Source organism: Sorex fumeus, unplaced genomic scaffold (assembly GCF_029834395.1).
Source record: "Sorex fumeus unplaced genomic scaffold, SorFum_2.1 ptg000048l, whole genome shotgun sequence".
In the NCBI taxonomy this organism is placed as follows: domain Eukaryota; kingdom Metazoa; phylum Chordata; class Mammalia; order Eulipotyphla; family Soricidae; genus Sorex; species Sorex fumeus.
The window spans coordinates 5,059,694-5,081,752 of record NW_026606105.1 but is presented as its reverse complement, the minus strand read 5'-3'; the positions used below and the strand labels follow the sequence as shown (position 1 = coordinate 5,081,752).

Genomic DNA, 22,059 nt, shown 5'->3' with positions numbered 1-22,059 from the left:
ATGTAATAGGAGAGGCCCTGGGTGAGTATACCAAGAATCTGTCCGCTTGATATTTATTGGTGGCCTGAAGGCTTCTAGTTTGTCTCACCCATTTCAGCATAGTAATTACTTGTCTGTGGAATGCTGGTTTAAACAATCCTTTCCCTCCACTGTCTAAAGCTGGATTTGAAAATCAATCTCAATTCAACAGGCCATACCATCAGGAAATGGCTGTCTGGTGGATGTCTTAAGGCTGAGAGGGAAATTCTGTTGTTGATCATTCATTTGTCCATATGGAGGCGCTGTGGGCTAGTGTTTCCAGGAACCAGGAGAGGGAGACAGTAAGACAGTACGGATGTCACTTCAGTGATTGTGTCCAAAAAGGTGCCACTGGTGACATCCCCACAGCCCAGGCAAGCACAGAGGCACCTGGAACCTCAGTCTGCACTGGGAGGCCATGGTCCAACCACACAGGAAGTAGAGGCAGAGGCTGGGGCAATAGGGGGAGTACTGGTGTAACAGGCAGGAACAGGCAGAGGAGAGCAAGGTGCATGAGGGCATCCAAGGACAGTTCTCCAGGGCTTTACTGAGGGACCCCATAAGCAGGGAATGACACAGAGAGTATCCATACAGAGGCCAGAGACCCTGGGCCAAAGCACAGCCTGTAGGCAGGGGAGCATTACACAGTGACATCACACAGTGACATCACAGCAGAGGCTCCTATCAGCACCAGGAGGACAGAGCTTGGAGCCTGCCCTGACCAAGGGGCTGTCTGGGCCCTGAGGCTGCCATGGGCTCCAGGCTCCTCTGCTGGGTGGCCCTTGGGCTCCTGAGAACAGGTGAGTCCTGGCACGGGGGTGGGGGGCTGGCTGTGCTTTGCCAGGCCTGGGAACCCCCTGCTCACCATGAGGGCTGCAGCAGGAGGTGGCCCTATGTCTACCTCAGCCCTTTCTCTCTGCTCCCCAACAGGCTCTGCGGATGCTGAGGTCACTCAAAGCCCCAGACACCTGGTCAAAGCAAAGAGTCAGTCAGTGACCCTGACATGCAACTATGAATCCTGGCATGATAATGTATACTGGTACCAACAGGCCCTGGGAAAGAGTCATGACTTCCTTGTTTCATATTACGGTGGGCAAGAGAATCGGAAAGGCAGCATCCCTGATCATTTCTCAGTCCAACAATTCACAAAGAACTCCAGCTCTGAGCTGAGCATGAGCTCCGTGGAAGTGGCCGACTCTGCCCTGTACCTCTGTGCCAGCAGCCTCACAGCCCTGCCTGCTCAGCTGCCTCATGCATAAAAACACCCCTAATCAGGCCAGGAAGTGGCAGTCAGGGAGGCTGCCATGCAACCAGGTTCAACTGTGCAAAGGGTAGTCTCTCTCTCTATAGGAGAGCATTTAGTGCTGCAGAATCATTGAGATAAAGGACTGCTTTACTTACATGCATGAAGGAAAGTAGCTCTCTTTGGATCACATTGTTTCACTACAATAATGAATCTGATGAACCAAAAGCAGAGTATTGAATGAAGTATGGTGCATTTCCACTTGTGCTAGTTTGTGCAAAGACACATATTATTTTTTAGTTTATTTGAATCTTATTATATGGTCAGTGCAGTCAGTTATTTCACAAGGACATGCACCCCTCCCACTATGTGTGAAGAAACTGTTTTCCAATAAACCAAGGAGCCCCCCGCCCTCGGCCAATGCTCATCTTGGTTCTATAATTCACCTGCTCCTCTCAATTCTGTAGTCAGAGGGATTGATCTGACAAAGAAAACTCTGCCCTCAAGTGTTGCTGGACAGACTTTGCAATCTGAACAAAACTGCATAGCAAACAGATGGAAGGGACGACAATATAATAAACGCAGCAAGTCCCGTAGAGATCTCAGAAGGAGTAACATAGTCACAGAAGTCATAAAGGCCACTGGGAATCCATAAAACTTCTTAGGAATCCTCAGAATCACAGGCCTATTCAAGTGAATAAGGCCAATGAGTGGTGAAAAATTCACCTGATTAATAAAGTATAAGTTGCAAACAGGTCTGCAAAGGAAAGAACTAGTAAGACCTGTGATTTAGACAAGTGTGCGGCTTTCATTCTAAGCAGCACACTTGTGCATTTGCTCTGTGGGAAGGGGCGTGGCCTCAGGCTGGGTTTTGGGGTTCTAGGCAAAAGGTGACACCTCAGAATGAGTGCCTGAGAGTCTGCACTCCCCCGCGCCACACACACACACACACACACACACACACACACACAGCAGACCCTCCTCTCCCCTGCCTCTACCATGAGCGCCCCTCTCCTGTCCTTTGTGACCCTCTGGCTGCTGCAGGCAGGTGAGTCCCTTCATGGTGACATTGTCCCCATCCCATGCTCAGTCTTCAGCTGTGTCTGCAGCATCCACCTCCTCTGTCCACAGGTCTGGGACAGGCTGGTGTCACTCAGATCCTCACATTCCAGCTCCTGAAAACAGGACAGAGTGTGACACTGATGTGTGCCCAGGATATGAAGCATGACAACATGTACTGGTACCGGCAAGACAAGGGACAAGGGCTGAAGCTGGTCTATTACTCGATCGGAACTAACATCATGGAGAAAGGAGAAATGGGGAATGGGTACAGTGTCTCTAGAGAGAAGACTGAGAGCTTCCCCCTCACGCTGGAGTCGGCTTCACCCTCCCAGACATCTGTGTACTGGTGCGCCAGCAGTCTGTCCACAGCGCTGCAGGGCTGCCTTCTCTCTGCACACAAACACAGAGCACCCTGCCCCCACAGACCCCAGAGAGACTTTGCAGATTCTCAGCTTCAGCAGCCTGGAGCCTTGCACTTTCAGTCATGCAATGTGAACTATCATGTGCTGAGGTCTTGTTGGGGACTTCTACGCAGACCTGGACCCAACCAGAGCCTGGGTTGAAGAATAAACCAATTCCAAGCTGGCTAAGTCCTGCTTACCAACTGACCTCTTGCTCACATCTGATAAGATTGCTTTGGCAAACGAGACCCTTGGCAGCGTCCCTGATTCGTGATTATTGACAGAGGTCGGAACTCTGGATTTCTTCTCACTTGAGTGAAGCGTGATATTCCTAGCATAGCTCTTTCTATTCCTCTTTGGGAAACCCGAATAGCATTCTCATCCTGTTTTCTTAGGACCCAGGTCTCTGAGGCATATGTTAGTGCAGGAAGAACGGTGTTGAAAAGATGTGCCCGGAGCTGGAGATTCTTAGTGCTCTTAACCACTTCTTCGATGATCTTGAAGGCGTTCAAGCCCATCTCTTTCTCCTGTGCAGTTCAGATGCTAGGTCGTTTGTCAAGTTGAGTTCTCGACCCAGGTACACATAACTGCTGCCTTTGGAGATGTTTATACCGTTGAGAGTAAATGGAACGTCAGGGACGAGTTCATTTCTCATGAACATTGTCTTGATGAGATTAAGCTGCAGTCCAACTTTTCCACACTCACGGTTGAAGTCGGCCAGCATTTGTGCTGTTTGGTTAATATTTGGTGTTATTAGAACGATGTCATCATCGAAGCGGTGGTGGTATAAGTTGCCGATCCTCTATCCTTACTCCCACTCCTTCCCATTCCAGTCATCACATGACGTTCTCGAGGATGGCACTAAAGCATTTCAGTGAAATGATATCACCCTGATGAACCTCTCTCTTTATGTCTATGATCACTTCCTTGTAGAATGGTGAGATCCTGGTGGTGAAACTATAATACAGCTCATGGAGGATCCTGATGTATTGAGTTTGAACACCCTGTTTGACTAGGGCTACCACAACCGCTTCAGTCTCAACAGAATCAAAGGCTTTTTCAAATTGATGACTGTTAGACAGAGCACTATCTTGAACTCTTGCAGAACCTTAATGAGCTTGGTCACCGTGTGGATATGGTCGATCATGCTGAATCCTCTTTAGAACTGGGCTTGCTCACATGGTTGTCCTTCATCTAGTGTTCTGCCAATCCTGTTCAGGATGACTCTATTGAATAACTTGTAGATGATGGACAGCAGGCAGATCGGGCAATAGTTGTTGATGTCATGGATGTCTCGCTTCTTGTACAACAGAACGGTCCTGCTGGTTTTCCAATGTGATGGAAACTTTCATTCAGACAGGTAATGTGTAAAGAGCTGAGCCAGTGTATTGACAAGTACTGGCGGCAGATTCTTCAGGTGTTCGGATCTGACTTTGTCTGGATCGGGTGTTGTCATCCTGTCATACTTCTTTACAGACGAAATGGCATGTTGGATTTTGGAAGGGAGAACACTGGGAACGATATATCCATCCTGTGGAATTTGGTATGTGGGGAGTTGGACATAGCTATCAAAGAGATCTGAGTAGAAGTCGTGGATAACCTTTTCCATTGCCCTTCTGGAAGATGTGATAGGTCCATCAGGATGTCAGAGGGCAGTCATCTTGGTCTTGTACTTCTGTTTTTTAATAGTCTAAAATTAACTAATAAGGAAACTTTATGTACACAAATAGTTCATAGCAAGTATTTTCCGTAATTTGGCCCAATGACCAACACAGTGTTCAGTACACATGACAGGGATGATTTCTTATGCACAAGAATATTAAATGTAATCTTAATAAAAGAATATTTGTCCTTAGAACAAGCACAGGAGCATTTGTTAGCACACCCAGTTGTAAGGTGGTATTGGAGAGCTTAGTAGATAACATCCCCATTAAACCAATGAAATGAATACTATATAATATTCTGATCGGCTACTTTGTTTATTTTTTGGTAAAAATGTAAGAAAAACAAACTTATATGTAATGAAGGAGGTTCAGGACCTACAGAGAGACCTAGTGATAGAAAACAGGGTTGGTTATATAATTATTTTTATACATTAATTAATGAACATGATAAACACACGTGAAATACTTGTACAAAATACTCTGTGAACTTCGATACTAACCAATGTAAATGCCAAACTAGGTAATTCTTGGATAGATTGAGCATTAGAAGTTGATCAAAGGGTGTTTTGTACAGCCTGAGGCTGATTAATTCTGGCTTGTCTCATTCTTTCAGCATAGGAACTGCCATGGTGCCAGCATTATTGCCTTCCTGATGGTTGCTGGTTCAGACATTATCATAAGCCTACACCCCCTGAGAAGGGATTCAAAGAACAACACTATGTAAATGGAAATTCAAGAGTAGGTGCTTGGGAGATATGTTAAGGGGCTTCAGAGGGTTGTGTTGGAGGGAAATCCTGTCCTTAAATGACAAGAATAATGAGTGTGAATTAACAGCCACATGGAGGCACTGTGGACCCAGATACAGCAAGGAACAATGGGGAGTCAGAGAGAGAATGAAGCCAGAGAGGAAGAGCTTCAGTGCCTTTTGTGGGCAGATGGTTTGGCGTCATTAAATAGATTCTGGTGTATAAAGGACTTAACACACTTTACTTATTCTGCATCAAAGAGACCACATTGATAAACCGCCTGGGAAGTAGAAGAGAAAAGATCTGGCACAGCCAAGGCTGAAGAATTTAGGACAAGGGCTACAAGCAGGGGAAAACAAACTGATTAAGGTTACTTGGGAACCATACTCTGCTGCTACCCACCCTTTGTTAGGGGGTTTTCAAATAGAGTATATCAGGGAACACATAGCACAGAGTAGCCGACCCCGGGTGAAACCTAACTAGATTGTAGATTGTAGGTTACTTTAGGCCCGGGTAAATTTTCCAGAGAGGCTCATCATACAGTGACGTCACAACAGAGGCTCCTATCAGCACCAGGAAGACAGAGCTTGGAGCCTGCCCTGCCCTAGAGGCTGTCTGTGCCCTGAGGCTGCCATGGGTTTCAGGTTCCTCTGCTGGGTGGCCCTTGGGCTCCTGGGAGCAGGTGAGTTCTGGGCACTGGGGGGGGGGGGGGGGGGGAGGGCTGGGCTGTGCCTTTCCAAGCCTGAAACCCCCCTGCCCACCATGAGGGCTGCAGCATGAGGCACCCCTGTGTTTGCCTTAGCCCTTTCTCTCTGCTCCCCAACAGGCCCTGCAGATGCTGAGGTCATTCAAAGCCCCAGACACCTGGTCAAAGCAAGGAATCAGCCAGTGACCCTGACATGCAACTATGAATCTGGGCACTTGTATGTGTACTGGTACCAACAGGCCCAGGGAAAGAGTCTCGACTTCCTCATTTCTTATTACAATGGGGAAGAGTATCAAAAAGGCAGCCTCCCTAATCGCTTCTCAGTCCAACAGTTCAATAACGACTTCCTCTCTGAGTTGAACGTGAACTCCGTGGAAGTGGCCGACTCTACCCTGTACCTCTGTGCCAGCAGCCTCACAGCCCTGCCTGCTCAGCTTCCTCCTGCACAAAAACACCCCTGGCCAGCACAGGAAGTGGCAGTGAGACAAAGAGCTGCCAGCCAGTCACTCTCAGCCTAAACAGAGGAAAATCTCTCTGTGTTACAGTATGGGAACCATAATCATACAGGAAAATTGTTTTATGTCTTAACATGTTTGACAGGAAGTAATGTTACCAGAGTTAAATATTTGACAAGAGTAGTAAGGTCTCAATCGCATTGCTTTCCTCCAAACCTATGTTCCCTTCACCTTGCATCATAGTCCAAGCCTACTCTTCTTCTTTCTAGAATCAGAATGGGACTGGAAATACTATACATCTCTCATGATATCCCAGGTGTGTCCCTGGAGCGTGCAAACCAAAGTAAAGAATATCCTCTGATGGTCTTTATTCATGGTCCTCACGGTCCTCCTGTTGTTCATCAATTTGCTCGAGCGGGCCCAGTAATGTCTCCATCGTGAGACTTGTTACTGTATTTGGCATATCGAATACGTCACGGGTAGCTTGCCAGGCTCTGCCGTGCAGGTGAGATACTCTTGGTAGTTGCCGGGCTCTCTGAGAGGGGTGGAGGAATCAAACTTGGGTGGACCATGTTGGCTGCTTGTAAGGCAAACGCCCTACAGCTATGCTATCGCTCCATCCCCGATGTTCTTTATTACAAAATATAATTTCCTGTAATTCCATCACATGAACCTGGCCAGTGTCCACCAGGACAGAGGCTATCTGACTCATTTCAGATGTATTTTCTCAACTAACAACTGAGAAAACAAGCAAAAACAATTACTAACTTGCATGAAGTGTTGCTTGATTTGTGCATGATCTAATTACTATGAAGTAAAGGAACATGAAGACTGAATAACATTTTAGTCATCAAACATTTCTGTTCACACAATTTTTTACTAATAAAATAGAACAAGGAGAGGGAGTAGTGTGAAGGAGTTAATCTTTGAGGGTTTATCCATGAGTCTGTGGGCTGTCAGTTACCAGGAAGCGCTGTGCACCCACATGCTGCCAGTCACCCTGGAGGGAGACAAGCTGTGGGAGAGGAAGTCCTTCACATCTTCCCACTGGTAGGGGTGGTTTGAGGCAAAGCTGGTCTCCTGGGAGCTAGAGGAGCTAGTACAAAGGCTTCCCCCCTGGGCAATGTCAGTATCTCCATAATCTCAATCTGCAGGAAGCAGACCATCTCTCTGAGCTGCACAGGAAATGGAGAAAGAGCTGGATGAGCAACTTCGGTAAGGAAGGCTGGGCAAGGGGGAAGCAGAGAAAAAGAGGTGCATACAGTGATGTGGGAACCAGTTGGGCCCCTGTGTTCGCATGGTTTAGGACTGGTTAGGGCAGATAACGGCACCTTCTGGTCCTTACTGTCCTGTCTAAGGTAGAGGAAGCCTGCAGGCAGGCCACATCACACAGTGACATCACACAGTGACTTCACAGCAGAGGCTCCTATCAGCACCTAGAGGACAGAGCTTGGAGCCTGCCCTGCCCTAGGGGCTGTCTGGTCCCTGAGGCTGCCATGGGTTCCAGGCTCCTCTGCTGGGTGGCCCTTGGTCTCCTGGGAGCAGGTGAGTCCTGGGCACAGGATGGGCCTGGGCTGTGCTTTTCCAGGTCTGGGAACGCCCTGCCCACCATGAGGTCTGCAGCAGGAGGTGCCCCTGTGTCTGCCTCAGCCCTTTCTCTCTGCTCCCCAACAGGCCCTGTGGATGCTGAGGTCATTCAAAGCCCCAGACACCTGGTCAAAGCAAGGAGTCAGCCAGTGACCCTGAGATGCTCCTATGAATCTGGGCACAACGCTGTATACTGGTACCAACAGGCCCTGGACCAGGGCCCCAAGTTGCTTATTGAGTATTATAATGAGGAGGAGAGAGACAAAGGAGACATCCCTGCTCACTTCTCAGTCAAACAGTTCAAGAAGAACTCCAGCTCTGAGCTGAGCATGAGCTCTGTGAAAGTGGCCGACTCTGCCCTATACCTCTGTGCCAGCAGCTTATCACAGCCCTGCCTGCTCAGCTGCCTCCTGTACAAAAACACCCCTGGACAGCCCAGGAAGTGGCAGCGAGAGGGGGAACTGCCAGCCAGTTACTCTCAGCCTATACAGAGGAAAGTCTCTCTGTGTTATTATATGTGAACTATAATCATGCAGAAAAATTGTTTCACCTGTTAACATACTTCATGGGAAGTAATATTACCAGGATCAAATACTGGACAAGAGGAGTAAGATCTCAAACACATTATTTTCCTCCAAATCTGTGTTTCTTTAAACTTGCATCATAGTCAGACCCTACTTGTCTTTTTTATAGAACCAGAGGGGGACTGGAAATATTATAAATCTTAAATGATGTCCCAGGTCTGTCCCTGACATTATGGAGCATATGACTCAAAGCAAAGAATATCCACTGATGGCCTTAATTACTTGGCCACCGTGCCTAGGGTTAACAGAGCAGGTAGGGCGTTTGCCTTGCGCGCAACCAACCTGGTCGAGCTGGGTTCGATTCCTCCACCCCTCTCAGAGAGCCTGCCAAGCTACCAAGAGTATGTCGTTTGCATAGCAAAGCCTGGCAAGCTATCGGTGACATATTTGATATGCCAAACACAGTAACAAGTCTGACAATGTTACTCGGCCCACTCAAGAAAATCGATGAACAAGGGGAGGACAGTGACAGTGACAGTGGCCTTAATTACAGAACTTAGTTTCCGGTACAGAAGCTGGTCAGTGTCCCTCAGGACCAAGGCTATCTGGCTCATTTCAGATATGCTTTCTCATCAACAGCTGAGAACAAACAAATACAATAACGAACTTGCATGAAAAGATGCTTGGCAGCTTTTCTGCTAGTATTTTAAAGTGACCCATTTTTTCCCTTTTATAGTCTATTTCAGCAGAGTCCTTAAGCAGATAATAACTTCCCAGGGTTGAATATTCCCTTGGGGAGGGAGGGGAGAGAACTGGCACTAAAGCCAAGAATACCTAGAAATACCTAGAACCTGAGGCATTACTGTCAGAGTCTTTCCCATACTTTAAGGGGAGTATTCAGAAACAGAGGACTAACTTCGCATACTTTTTGTCCTTAGGTGACATTCTCCCATTGCCTTTTTCTTTTACTTCTCCCCACGGATTCTCAGTCCTCCTGATTGATGTTCCCAGTGATAGCATTAATCCTTTCCAGGATTTGCAGAAGGGGGTGCCACCCTATTCCCTGCCAAGAGGAATCTATAAGATGCAGGAGGGGGTGCCACCCCAACCCCCTGGCATGAGGAGCACTGAGTTGCCTGAGAATCACGGAACTGAAGACTCCATTGGTGATCTCTGCCCTCAACCTTAGAGGTACAGGAGCAACATGACTTCAGGGAAAATCAAGGCCTTCCTCAGCCCAGAGCCTCCTTTGGAAAACAAAGTTTAAGAAGAAATGGGGCTGGAGTGATAGTACAGTGGGGAGAGCATTTACTGGTTTCGGATCCTGGCATCCCATATGGTCTCCCGAACACCGTCACGAGTAATTCCTGAGTGCAGAGCCAGGAGTAACTCCTGAGCATCACTGGGTGTGGCCCAAAAGCCAAAAAGAAAAAAGAAAAAAGAAATTGCTGGACCTGAAGTAGCCTACATTCCATTTGCCTCACCCTGGAGACTGCATTTCATTAAGATGCAGTTTTTGAGTTTTTTTGAAGTGCCACCCAGAAAAGGGTCAGCCTCAAAAAAGAAGGAACTAAAGGGACTCCTAAAGGTCATACATAGTAAGATGAACTCCAGGCCAAGAGAATTTGGTGGAATTGTATATCATTTCCTCCTAAATACCATCCAGGCTCTGCACCCCTACCCCATGTTCTCTCTTCAATAAGAATCTCTCTCTTCTTTGCATTTTCCCCTTTAGAGAAACCCCTGTTCTCTCTATAACCCTTATTTCTCTCTTTCCTCTCGCACTTCTCTTATGTAAATTTCTTTCAAAAAGAAATTTTTTTTTACTTAGTAACAAGAGTACATTTCTCCTTTTTTGAGAAACGTTATCATCAACATTAAATGTTTGCTAAATATTTTAAATATTTAATGGTGAACATCTATCAAATTAGTGCAAGTCAAACCCATATTAAAAAAAACAAATGGTCTTTTATGCACAAACTGGGTTCAAATGTTCCAGGTAGAAGTCTCATACTGTTATCACTTACTGGCAATTTTTTATATACCAATTTCTTCATTTTTTAAATTTAATTAATTATGAGTTAAAAACTTAAAGGGTCAATGTATTACTGTTTTCACATTAAACTGAGGGAACTTATTCTAAAAGTAAATAATTTTGACCAAGTCAGATACCTAATAGATTCAGTAGTGGAAATCCAAACTGTTTGCCCCTAAGTTCTTTGATTACAACTTGATACTTTAATACTAAATGCTAAATTAAAAATTCCTGCATTAAAATCAGACCTTGTCTCCTGGGCCCCTGTGATATAATCATAGGCAATGACGATGGAAAGGGCTCACCCAGGGAAGGGGCAAAGGAAGAGCCTCTTTGGTCTGCCCTTTCTTGGGGTCCCTGCTGTGTGTCTTTCTGAGAATCCTGGGCACATGTGTGGGACCCACTGAAGGGCAGGCAGTGGGTTTCGAGCAAGGAGGGTGATTGTGAAGACAACTCAGAATCATCCTATGGTTATGGTTGCTTGTCTGAGAATGTTTCTATCACTCAAATGTGAGTAATAGTCTAGCAGGACAGAGGACTCATTTATTTATTTAATGTTTTATTTTATTTTTTAAAAATTTTTATTAGTGAAACACCATGAGGTACAGTTGTAGACTTACAATCTCTTGTGCTTGGGTTTCAGTTATACAATGATCAAGTACCCATCCCTCCACCAGTGCCCATTTTCCACCATCACGGGTCCCAGTATTCCTCCCACCCCCCATCCTCCGCCATCCCACCTGCCTCTGTGGCAGGGCATTCCCAGAAGAGAGGACTCTTGATCAGAGGTTTTTTCTTCCAAACTTTAGATATACAATGTCCTTTTTTTGTGGGGGTAGTCCATTGAGATATCTTCTATATTATGGGATTTTAGGGTTTTTTTTGGGGGGGGTCACACCCGGCGATGCACAGGGGTTTCTCCTGGCTCTGCACTCAGAAATTATTCCTGACGGTACTCAGGGGACCATATGGGATCCTGGGAATTGAACCCGGGTCAACCGTGTGCAAGGCAAATGCCTTACCCACTGTTCTATCACCCCAGCCCCTATTATTATGAGGTTTTGTAAATGAACTCTGTTCTTCCCTTTTGACTCTTTGAATCCTGTCTTTCTATTTGACTTTTGCCTTTGAATTGCAATATGTGATCATGAGTTTCTGTTTTAGTTAATTTTGTTTGTTACTTTTCAAGCTTCCTGGATCTGTGTATCTGTTGTCCTCAATTTGAGGCAATTTGAGGAAATTCTCAGCTATCTCAAAATTAGGATTTTTCTACTTTCTCTCTTCCTCTCTCTTCTGGAAGAGAGATAAATGAATGTTATTCCCCCTAGATCACTTACATTACCTCCAGTTTGAATTCATTTTTTCCTTCTAATTTATCATTTCTGCTACCTTAACCTTTAAGTTCACTGATTTGATCTTCAGCTTCAGTTGTTCTGCCATAGAGTCTCTCTATTGAATCTTTATTGTTTTGTATTGTTTAGTATTGTTTATCTCAGTGATTTATGTTTGAATTTTTGTATGTTTTTCCTACTTTTCAGTAATTGTTAAAGCGCTCTTCTGTTGGTCTCTGCTTTTCAGTAGTTTCCTGAGGAATTTTCTTAAACCTTCAACAGAGAACATGAATGCCTTGATTTGCTTGGGTTTTCCTCCTGGCTTCTCTCCCCCCAACTCTATCTCTTTATTATCTCCATTCAATAATGTCAGATTGTTTACAGAAAATACATTTATCTCAAAAGACTGTAGTAATTTAAATGATTACACTAAAATTTATTCCACTAAATATTCTAACACCTTATTTCCTATGCACACACTAAACTTGTTTTAAAATGGTACTACTACTGCTGATAGCTGTGAAGAATAATCTATTGTTTATCTATTGGTGTAGCACAGCACTGTCTTTCCTTGTTCATTGACTTGCTTGAGTGGGCACCAGTAACATCTCCATTGTGAGACTTGTTACTGTTTTTGGCATATCGAGTACATCATGGGTAGGCCAGGCTTTGCCATGCAGGCAGAATTCTTTCGGTAGTTTGCCAGGCTCTTCGAGAGGGGTGGAGAAATCAAACCCAGGTCAACTGCGTTCAAGGCAAACGCACTACCCACTGTGCTATTGCTCCGGCCTTGTTGGTGTATATTCAAAAAATAAAATAAGAAAGGGCTTCTCAGCGGTTCTCTCTCTCTCGCAGCCTTCAGTCTCGAGCTGCTTCCCCCACCCCACGGAGGTGGATGGCAAAGGGAAGAGGAAGGAGGGAATGAGGGCCAGACTGGTTGGTATCAACTGCACTTGATTCCAATCTCATCTCCATTCTCCTCTGATTCTCCTGCTTCTCTCTCTCTCTCTCTCTGGGTCTCCTCATCCTCTTCTTGGGTCCTGCTCCTGAAGTACTTCTCCTTCTTATGCCTCCCCATTCTATTTCATTCTCCTTCTGAATCCCCCAGTACGCTCTCACAGCCTAGTTAAGTCCCTAAGCATGAGGGTTAAATCCCAAAGCATGAGGGGCTTACAGGTAGGTTTGGTCACAATCAACAGAGGTAAAGTCCTTCCCTCAGGGGAAGCTACTTCTAGGAAAGAGTCTCATCCAGCAGGATGACCCACCCAAGAGGGTAATCTCATGGGTATATTTCTCCTCTCCTTGTCCAGCAAACACATAAACATTCATATATCATTTTGTATGGAAACAGTAAAAGATACATTAAGTTTATCAAATTGCTCTCCTGGGGCCTACTCGCTATAAATCTCAGACTAGATTTCCAAGATCCTAATTGATCCGAGGGATGTAATGGCAGAATATTGAACCAAGCACCGTGTATGCTTGCAATCACATTCAGTATTTCTGAACTCCCTTATATTTGCTGTATCATTTGTACCATCAATTTTACAAGAAGTGAAAACATAGTGTAGCCAACGAAACCAGCATTTTTCACTGACCTACCACTCCCCCTTCCCCGCATCTTCCCACCTCTTTGCAGTGGTTTCAGCGACCCTTTGCTCTTGCTGCATTGCAGTGTCCCTTCTCCTCGAATACAGCAAACTTGAAGAACTCTGAGTTCTCACATGGTGATTGCCTGTGTCAGAGGCTCAGCAGGTGGATAGAAACCCAGGAGGAAATCCAAAGCAGGTACACAACCCCATGGTCAGTAATCAAATCAGAGAACAAATCAAGACCTGAGACGCAGGAGTCAAGGCACCGGGAGCACATATGCTTCTTACTAAATTGAACATACGAGACATATTTGCATGAATAAATCTGGAGCATTATGGAAATGACACCATGTAATTGAAGAATCTAAGTCACAAATTGGCAAAGAAAATGACAAGGCATCTTATTACAGACAATACATGACAATGTATTCTTCATTGAAAGCAGCACATTTGTGCATGAATTTTCACTTTCTCTGAGAAAAGGCAGGGCCTTGGCACAGGGGCTGGGAGGGGTGGGCCCAGACAAGAAGGCAACACCTCATGATGTGTCCATAAGGAGCCTAACCACCACACACACAGCAGACACTCCTGCCCGCTGCCCTTGCCATGAGCGACCCCCTTCTCTCCTGTGTGATCCTCTGGCTACTGCAGGCAGGTGAGATCTGGGTAAGGTCCCTTTATGGTGAAAATGTCCCCATCCCATGCTCAGACTTCAGTTGTGTCTGCAGCATCGACTTCTTCTTCCATAGGTCTGGGGCAGGCAGGTGTCACTCAGACCCCCACATTCCAGCTCCTGAAGATAGGACAGAGTGTGACACTGATGTGTTCCCAGGATATGGCACATAACTACATGTACTGGTATCGACAAGACAAAGGACAAGGGCTGAAGCTGATCTATTATTCACTTGGCGCTAACAGCGTGGAGAAAGGAGAAGTGACAGCTGGGTACAGTGTCTCTAGAGAGAAGACTGAGAGTTTTCCCCTTACGCTGAAGTCGGCTGTGCCCTCCCAGACATCTGTGTACTGGTGCGCCAGCAGTCTGTCCACAGTGCTACAGGGCTGCCTCCTCTCTGCACACAAACACAGGGCGCCCTGCCCCCATGGGCTCCAGAGAGCCTTTGCAGATTCTCAGCATCAGCAGCCGAGATCCCTGCACTTTCAGTCATGCACTATGAATTCAGATGTGCTGAGGTTCTGATGAAGAGTGTTGGCCAGACCGGCTACAACTAGAGCTTGAAGTGGAGATGACTCTGTCTCTGTTCTTTTGTCTTCACAGCTATCAAACTTTTTCTTTATTCCAGTATCGTTCTTTTGGACACCTTTGAACCTGTCTCTGGTACTCACAGTCTGAACTCAACCTTCAGGAATAAGCTGGGGTTCTTTTGCTTCTTTTGTGTTTCAAATTCCATAGTAATGTCTCCTGGACAAACAAATGAACCAGGACCTGAAATGAAAGGGTATTCTAGGAAACATGGCTCTAATTTCTCAGCAAAGTAAGTTTCCAATCTAGAACAGCATGATTCACAGAATTGGAGCTCAGCAATTCTGATCTGATGACAAACGAGAGTTTCGTCCTTGGAGTTTCAGGATTAGGCATAATATCGGGGGTGATAGCAGAAGAGAGTGTTAGAGAGATGCTTGCCCCAAGAGTATACCCGAAAGGCCAGAAGGATATACAGTGGGTGTGTCACTTGCTTTGCATGCAGCCAGCTTGGGTTTGATCCCTAGCATCTCGTATGGTGCCCAGCCAATGAACAGGTGATCCCTGAATGTAAAGCCAGGAGGAACCCTAAGCACTGCCAGGTATAGGTCCAAACAAAACAAAGATTTTTTTTAAAAGAAGATACTTGTGGAGGAACATAAGAATATACTTGATCCCTGACAAAATTTGAGCGGAGAGCCAAAAGAGCCAAAATCATGTCAAATACTTGAAAAAAATTATCCTTGATATCCTTCCCCTCTACAAAATACAACTTGTTCCCTTGAGAGCTGATATTCTCAGTCATTTTTCAGCTAAGAACCCAGGATCTCAAGTCTCCTAGGATGAAGTTACAACAGAGCAAATTTGAAGGTCCCTAGTCTCATCCGTTCTGTGATCACATCTGGAAAAATGGTCTCTCTGCACATTTTCTCCTGGGTAAGTCTTATCTAACAGACTCAATTTATGACTCATGGAGCATTATAATGAATAACATCCAGAACATTTGATTCTAAAATAATATTGCTTCATTGTAAAAGTCAGAAAAAAACACAGGAGGGAACTGTTCCCAGTCAGTCTTCAGTTGGCTGGTGATGAAAGGTAGCTTTTGGTGTCCTGTGAGTCTGTATTGAGTTTCGTGATAGGAATTCAGAATATGTGAGGGTGAATTTGTCCCTCCACAACTGAGATGTCAGCCTTTGTTTATAGAGGAATGTTCACATGTTTAACAAATATCATAGGTTGTGTGATGTCATAGTCAAGTGCTATGGGACTAAAACAAATATAGCCTATTCTCCAACATGGGGAAGTGTTAAGTCAATATATAAATTTCTGATAACTAGGATATTTTAATTTATGCATGAAGGAAAAAGACTCATAAGAAGAGATTTTTAATATTAGGAATATTGTATATCCAGGCAATGGGAACAAAAGGTCAGTCCTGGATGAATTTCCCTGAACTATAACAAAACCCAACTAAGTCAGCTGACAGAGATTCAAGGATTTATAATTCAGAAAAATAAATGCAAAAACATGACCATTCTCTGTAGAGTGAATCAACTGAAATGTAGAAATGGTTTAAATATCTAAATGTGACATTTGTAATTGAGATGGTAAGAGAAGCTTCGGAAGACAGGAATCCTACATGCTCTTAATTGAAAAATTTTATTTTCATGGTCTGAATGCCTTTGTTTTGTCTCTTTCCATCTAGCATAAGTCTTACAATGATGCAACAATAAATCCCATTATCAAAACATTCCCTTAGAAATCTTTGCCTCCAAGGACTTGACAGTGGATTGTGAGATGGTCCAACTGGGAAAGCAGAAAAATGATCCCTGAAAAGGAGTAACTTGGGAGTTGGTGGAGAGGGGCTTTGAGGAAATTTCTGCAATTGAATTGGTCACATGTGAATCCGTCATGGTCACGGTCCTCCCGTTATTCGTTGATTTGCTTGAGCGGGCCTAGTAACATCTCCATTGTAATACTTCTTGTTACTGTGTTTGGCATATCGAATACTTCACGGGTAGCTTGCCAGGCTCTGCCGTGCGGGCGAGATACTCTCGGTAGCTTGCCGGGCTCTCTGAGAGGGGTGGAGGAATCGAACTCAGGTCAGCCATGTTGGCTGCGTGCAAGGCAAACGCCCTACCGCTGTGCTATCGCTCCAGCATGTGATGTGAATCCATCAGGCTGAATTTCAGGCCACTTGGAGGCGCTACAAACCCACGAATTGCAAGGCACCAAGGAAGGAAACTGTCATGGGCTCAGGAGAAAAACAGATTCCAAGGCAGACTAGGCAGGTAGTTTGGTTTCAACAGAATATTCTGGAATGTACATGAACTAATCCAGCCTCCTAAGCACTGGGAGTGTAAATAAATGTACTTGGAACTTCATTCAACAGCAGAGAAGCAGGAGCAGAAAAGGAGGGAAAAGTAGCCAGGGAGCTGAAATGAGAAATGGGGATCAGAAAAAGGAGGCTGTGAATAAGGTGCATGGACTGAAAGGCACCCACCTTACTTTGAAGGACTTCACAGAAGAAATGACAACCAGAATCTCATGATAGACCAGCAGTGCCCTGGACCAGGGCCCAGCCTGCAGCAGAGGCACATCACACAGTGACGTCACACAGTGACCTCACAGCGGAGGCTCCTATCAGCAGCAGGAGGACAGAAATTGGAGCCTGCCCTGCCCTAGGGCCTGTCTGGGCCCTGACGCTGCCATGGGCTCCAGGCTCCTCTGCTGGGTGACCCTTGGTCTCCTGGGAGCAGGTGAGTCCTGGGCACAGGGGGGGCCTGGGCTGTGCTTTGCCAGGCTTGAGAACCCCTATCCACCATGAGGACTGAAGCAGGAGGTGCCCCTGTGTCTGCCTCAGCCCTTTCTCTCTGCTCCCCGACAGGTCCTGTGGATGCTGAGGTCACTCAAAGCCCCAGATACCTGTTCAAAGCAAGGAGTCAGCCAGTGACCCTGACATGCAACTATGAATCCGAGCATGATAACGTGTACTGGTACCAACAGGCACTGGACCAGGGTCCCAAGTTCCTTGTTCAGTATTACAGTGGGCAAGAGTATCAAAAAGGCAGCATCCCTGATCATTTCTCAGTCCAACAGTTCAGTAAGGACTCCAGCTCTGAGCTGAGCGTGAGCTCCGTGAAAGTGGCCGACTCTGCCCTGTACCTCTGTGCCAGCAGCCTCACAGCCCTGCCTACTCATCTGCCTCCTGCACAAAAACACCCCTGGACAGCCCAGGAAGTGGCAGAACGTGAGGGAGGCTGCCAGGCAGCAGGGCCCAGAGTATAAGGAAATTCTCTTTATGGCAGTAACTGGAGATGAGTTTAATACTCTTCAGTCAAGCAGGAAAAGTGTTTTACCAGTTTATATGCATGAGGGAAAGTAACTTTCCCAGGTTCATGTTTCAAAACTGGAGAAACAAGGAATCAAACACTTTTGCTATTTCTTAGGAGTGATGTTCCCCTAACCTCCTCCTATTGACAGTTCCCTACCTTGGCTTCCTTTTTACAGTTCCAGATTAGCACAACTGGGAAAATTTGAATCCTAAGTGATTTTCTACAATTTCTTCCCTGACAACCTCAAGGAAGATACAACACATGTAAAGAAGATTCACTGATGCTTAACACCAAAAGAAGCAACAATAAAATGCAAGACCTGTCCCTAGGTGTCTCATGGACAGAGACCTGGGAGTTCCATCCATGGGATCAGGGCAGGAGTATCCCAGATGTGCTCTCCAGGTACACAGCATTGTGAATGGAATTTCCATCTGGAATGGAAAGAGCTCCCTTCTATACATGATACAATGGCCATGAGAAGATGTGAAATCAATGATTGTGTTTTGGTCCCTACTGTCTATTCAGTACACACTCAAGAGACCTATTTTTATACCAAGTATTGCATTATTTGAAATAAATAGTGACAATACACATATTTTCTGACCTGGAGACTTTTGGGGTCTATAATAGCAAGTGCGTAATTATTCCCCTCTTGATCTCTATGGTTCTCTGGACACTACTTCCCACATATACAGGTCAATTACTGAGCTGCCAAAGCTCCAGGAATATAGTTGCAGGTGATCAGAATAGTGTTTTTATGTCTGTCTTGTCCCTCACATATCTGGTCACCTGTCTCAGTCGATCATCTGCTTGTACTACACTTGGTACAAGTGTAATATCCTCTCACTGATTTGACATGACATAAATCAAAATGAGTCCAAAAGTGTTAGTTATTAACAGTGAAGTATGACCACCCGAAATCCATAGTAGGTGGATGGATCATTACAACAGGGTCCACAGAGCAAATCAGAAAAAATCGCAGAGTATGCGGGACATGGGCTTGGTGAAAGGATTGGAGACCCATAAGGCGACTCATTTTTCCTCAGCATATTAGACCTAAATGCACAAATTAATCCAATGAATTATGAAAGTTAAACCACATGGCTGAATTATAAGCAATTCACAAACAATCTCAAAATAGAAACAACTAGGAAATATGTCAGTTTTACTCTTGGGCCAGAGAGATAGTACAGGGAGGAAGGTGCTTGTCTTTCATGCAATGACGCCACATACCATCAATCTCCGAAACCATTTATGATCCCCCAAGTTCTAACTCATAGGAATGGTGAGCACAGAACCAAAATAAAACCCAAACCAAACTCCCCAAATAAAATAAAACAGCACTCTTCATTTTTTAAAAAAATTTTATTAGTGAAACATCATGAGATATAGTTGTAGACTTACAAAGTTGTGTGCTTGGGTTTCAGTTATATAATGATTGAGTACCCATCCCTCCACCAGTGCCCATTTCCCACCACCACGGATCCCAGTATCACTCCCACCCCCATCACCCCCATCCCATCCTGCCTCTGTGGCAGGGCAGTCCCTTTTGTTCTCTCTCTCCTTTTGGGTGCTGTGGTTTGCAAAAGAGGCATTGAGTGGCAATTATGTTCGATCTATAGTCTACTTTCAGCATGCATCTCCCATCCTTGGCGGGTCTTCCCAACACCCTTTATTTGGTGCTCCCTTCTCTCTCTGAGCTACTTTTCCCCCTAGCATGTGTGGCTGGCCTCCAAGCCATGGAGTGAACCTCCTGGTACTTATCTTGGCTATTCTTAGATGTTAGTCTCCCATTTTGTTACTTTATATTCCCCAAATGAATGCAATCTTTTTATGTCTACCCCTCTCTTTCTGACTCATTTCACTTAGCATGATACTTTCCATGTAATACCACTTGTGTGTAAATTTCATGTCTTCATCTTTTCTAACAGCTGCATAATACTCCACTGTGTAGATGTACCAAAGTTTCTTTAACCAGTCATCTGTTCTTGGGCACTCGGGTTTTTTCTAGATTTTGGCTATTGTGAATAGTGCAGCAATGAACATACAAGTGCAGATGTCATTTTGACTGTATTTTTTGCCTCTCCGGGATATATTCCCAGGAGTGGTATCTCTGGGTCAAATGGTAGCTAGTACTCGTCATTTTAAGAACCTCACTTGGACATTATTTTTATTTAATGCTGTTTGAGAAGGGAAATGGTTTGGGGCACAGACAAAAAGAAAACAAACACCTCAGAACAACCTCTGAAGAGTATGGCCATGTCAGCACCAGACACACATCGTCCTTCTTCCCTACCCTGCCATGAGCAAGGGGCCCGAAGATGTGATGGCATCTTAGATACATCCTTGGGTCAGTTCTGTTACACCCGAGTAAACGTGCCAGGTTGTCTGAATAAAAAATTTTGTGATGAATTTATAGATGATCTGCACAGTGACCTGTTGATAAACTAAAATCTATTGACCAGAGATGATCTTGTGACATATCTGTCTTATGGCATTGTGGGGACAATGTGGTAAAGAGGTTCACCCCATGCATAGACGTGACCTTTTAACTGGAAAGTGTAGACTGTGCAGTGACCTGAAATAAGAGATCACTGAAAGATGGTTTGCCAGGATAGTCCTTTCCTCCATCCATCATGCACTTTTCTAGTGAGTAACTATCAGCCTCTCTGCTTCCTAAATTAGCTGAGTATCCAGAATCTTCCAAGTTCCCCAGAATGTAACCACAGAACAAATATTCAGCTATTTAGGAGGTGTAATCAGGATGATGTCTTTGCTAATTTACTAAGACAAGGAGATAAAACTTCAAGTGAAGCACATTTAATTCTCAGATTTTAGGATTGAAATCTGAGTCATTTTGTTGTTATAGTCCTTGTGGTTGGTTTTGTGGGGGGGGTCACACTTGGATTCTGGGAGATGTGGAGTCAGTGAGTCAACCCGAAAATGCTCAACTGCCACCAGGTCCACAGCATGCAGATGTGGAGGGCCATGCACCGCATCTAGCATAAGCCAAGAAAGTGCTCTTCCTAGTCCCCTATCACTTGGGCCACTCACCTAATTAGTGTTGCTACCTAGTTCTCCTAGACAAACTGCTGGAAGAACAATCTTTGATTCAGGGACTTTGAGAGGCAGCAGTTTCTGTTGTTTCAGTTCTCAGGTGCCTCATTCAGGATTCAGACTAGATGTGAGTTGAGACTCCTGGTCCAATGTGCTTAAAAGAAAAGATTCCTTGTCAGGCAGTGCAAGGAACATCTCTGTAAGCCCGTGGTCAGCAGAACCAGAGATTCTTATTTAAATAAAGCATGTTCTTTAGTGAAAATCAGTTTTATGTAGAGGAGTATGATTTTCACAGCTAAGACATTTTTTTATATTTTTGCAAGATGCACAGTGATAGGAAAGGTGTTGTCTACAGTTTTAGGGGTATATACACCGATGTTTCTGGGTATGAGTCTCAGTCTATGTACAGCTACCTTATGGATAGTTCATATCATTACTTATTTCTGGAGTTTATAAATATGGGACTAAGTGGGGAAAGCATACAACATTTACACGAAGGGAACTGACGGAATTTGGTTGACAATTATGCTCAATAGATAGGAGTGTGTAAATCTGATTTTTCAAGCTGGGCTCTGGATAACCATACCAAGTGTCTTTCCCTTGATATTTATTGGTGGCCTGAAGGTTCTTGTTTGCCTCACTCATTTTAGCATAGTAATTACTCTTCACTGGAATCCTTTCACTCCACTGTTTAAAACTGGATTTGAAAATCAATTTCAATTCAACAGGCCATGACATTAGGAAATGGCTGGTTAAGGCTGAGAGGGAGATTCTGTTGCTGATCATTTATTTGTCCATATGGAGACGCTGTGGGCCACGTGTTTCCAGGAACCTGGAGGGGGCAACCGTGATCCAGGAGATAAGAGCATGGATGTCACTTCAGTAATTCTGTCCTAGAAGGTGGCTCTGGTGACACTCCCACAGCCCAAGGCAGAACAGAGGCACCTGGAGCCTCAGTCTGCACTGGGAGTCCATGGTCCAACCACACAGGAAGTAGAGGCAGAGGCTGGGGCAATAGGGGGAGTACTGGTGTAACAGGCAGGAACAGGCAGAGGAGAGCAAGGTACATGAGGGCATCCGAGGACAGTTCTCCAGGGCT

General features: G+C 45.1%; 4 gene segments (V, D, J or C); all 4 read left to right on the top strand.

The window, feature by feature from the left end:
* The first annotated feature begins 769 nt into the window (after nt 1-769).
* LOC130032392 (T cell receptor beta variable 5-6-like) lies at nt 770-1,277 on the top strand. The segment is given in 2 exon segments: nt 770-818; nt 949-1,277. Coding segments are annotated over 2 exon segments (378 nt in total).
* A 4,490-nt stretch (nt 1,278-5,767) lies between these two features.
* LOC130032391 (T cell receptor beta variable 9-like) lies at nt 5,768-6,358 on the top strand. The segment is given in 2 exon segments: nt 5,768-5,816; nt 5,961-6,358. Coding segments are annotated over 2 exon segments (447 nt in total).
* A 1,430-nt stretch (nt 6,359-7,788) lies between these two features.
* Nucleotides 7,789-8,403, top strand: LOC130032390 (T cell receptor beta variable 5-5-like). The segment is given in 2 exon segments: nt 7,789-7,840; nt 7,970-8,403. Coding segments are annotated over 2 exon segments (483 nt in total).
* An 8,866-nt stretch (nt 8,404-17,269) lies between these two features.
* LOC130032389 (T cell receptor beta variable 5-6-like) lies at nt 17,270-17,856 on the top strand. The segment is given in 2 exon segments: nt 17,270-17,327; nt 17,456-17,856. Coding segments are annotated over 2 exon segments (450 nt in total).
* Nucleotides 17,857-22,059: the final 4,203 nt, after the last annotated feature.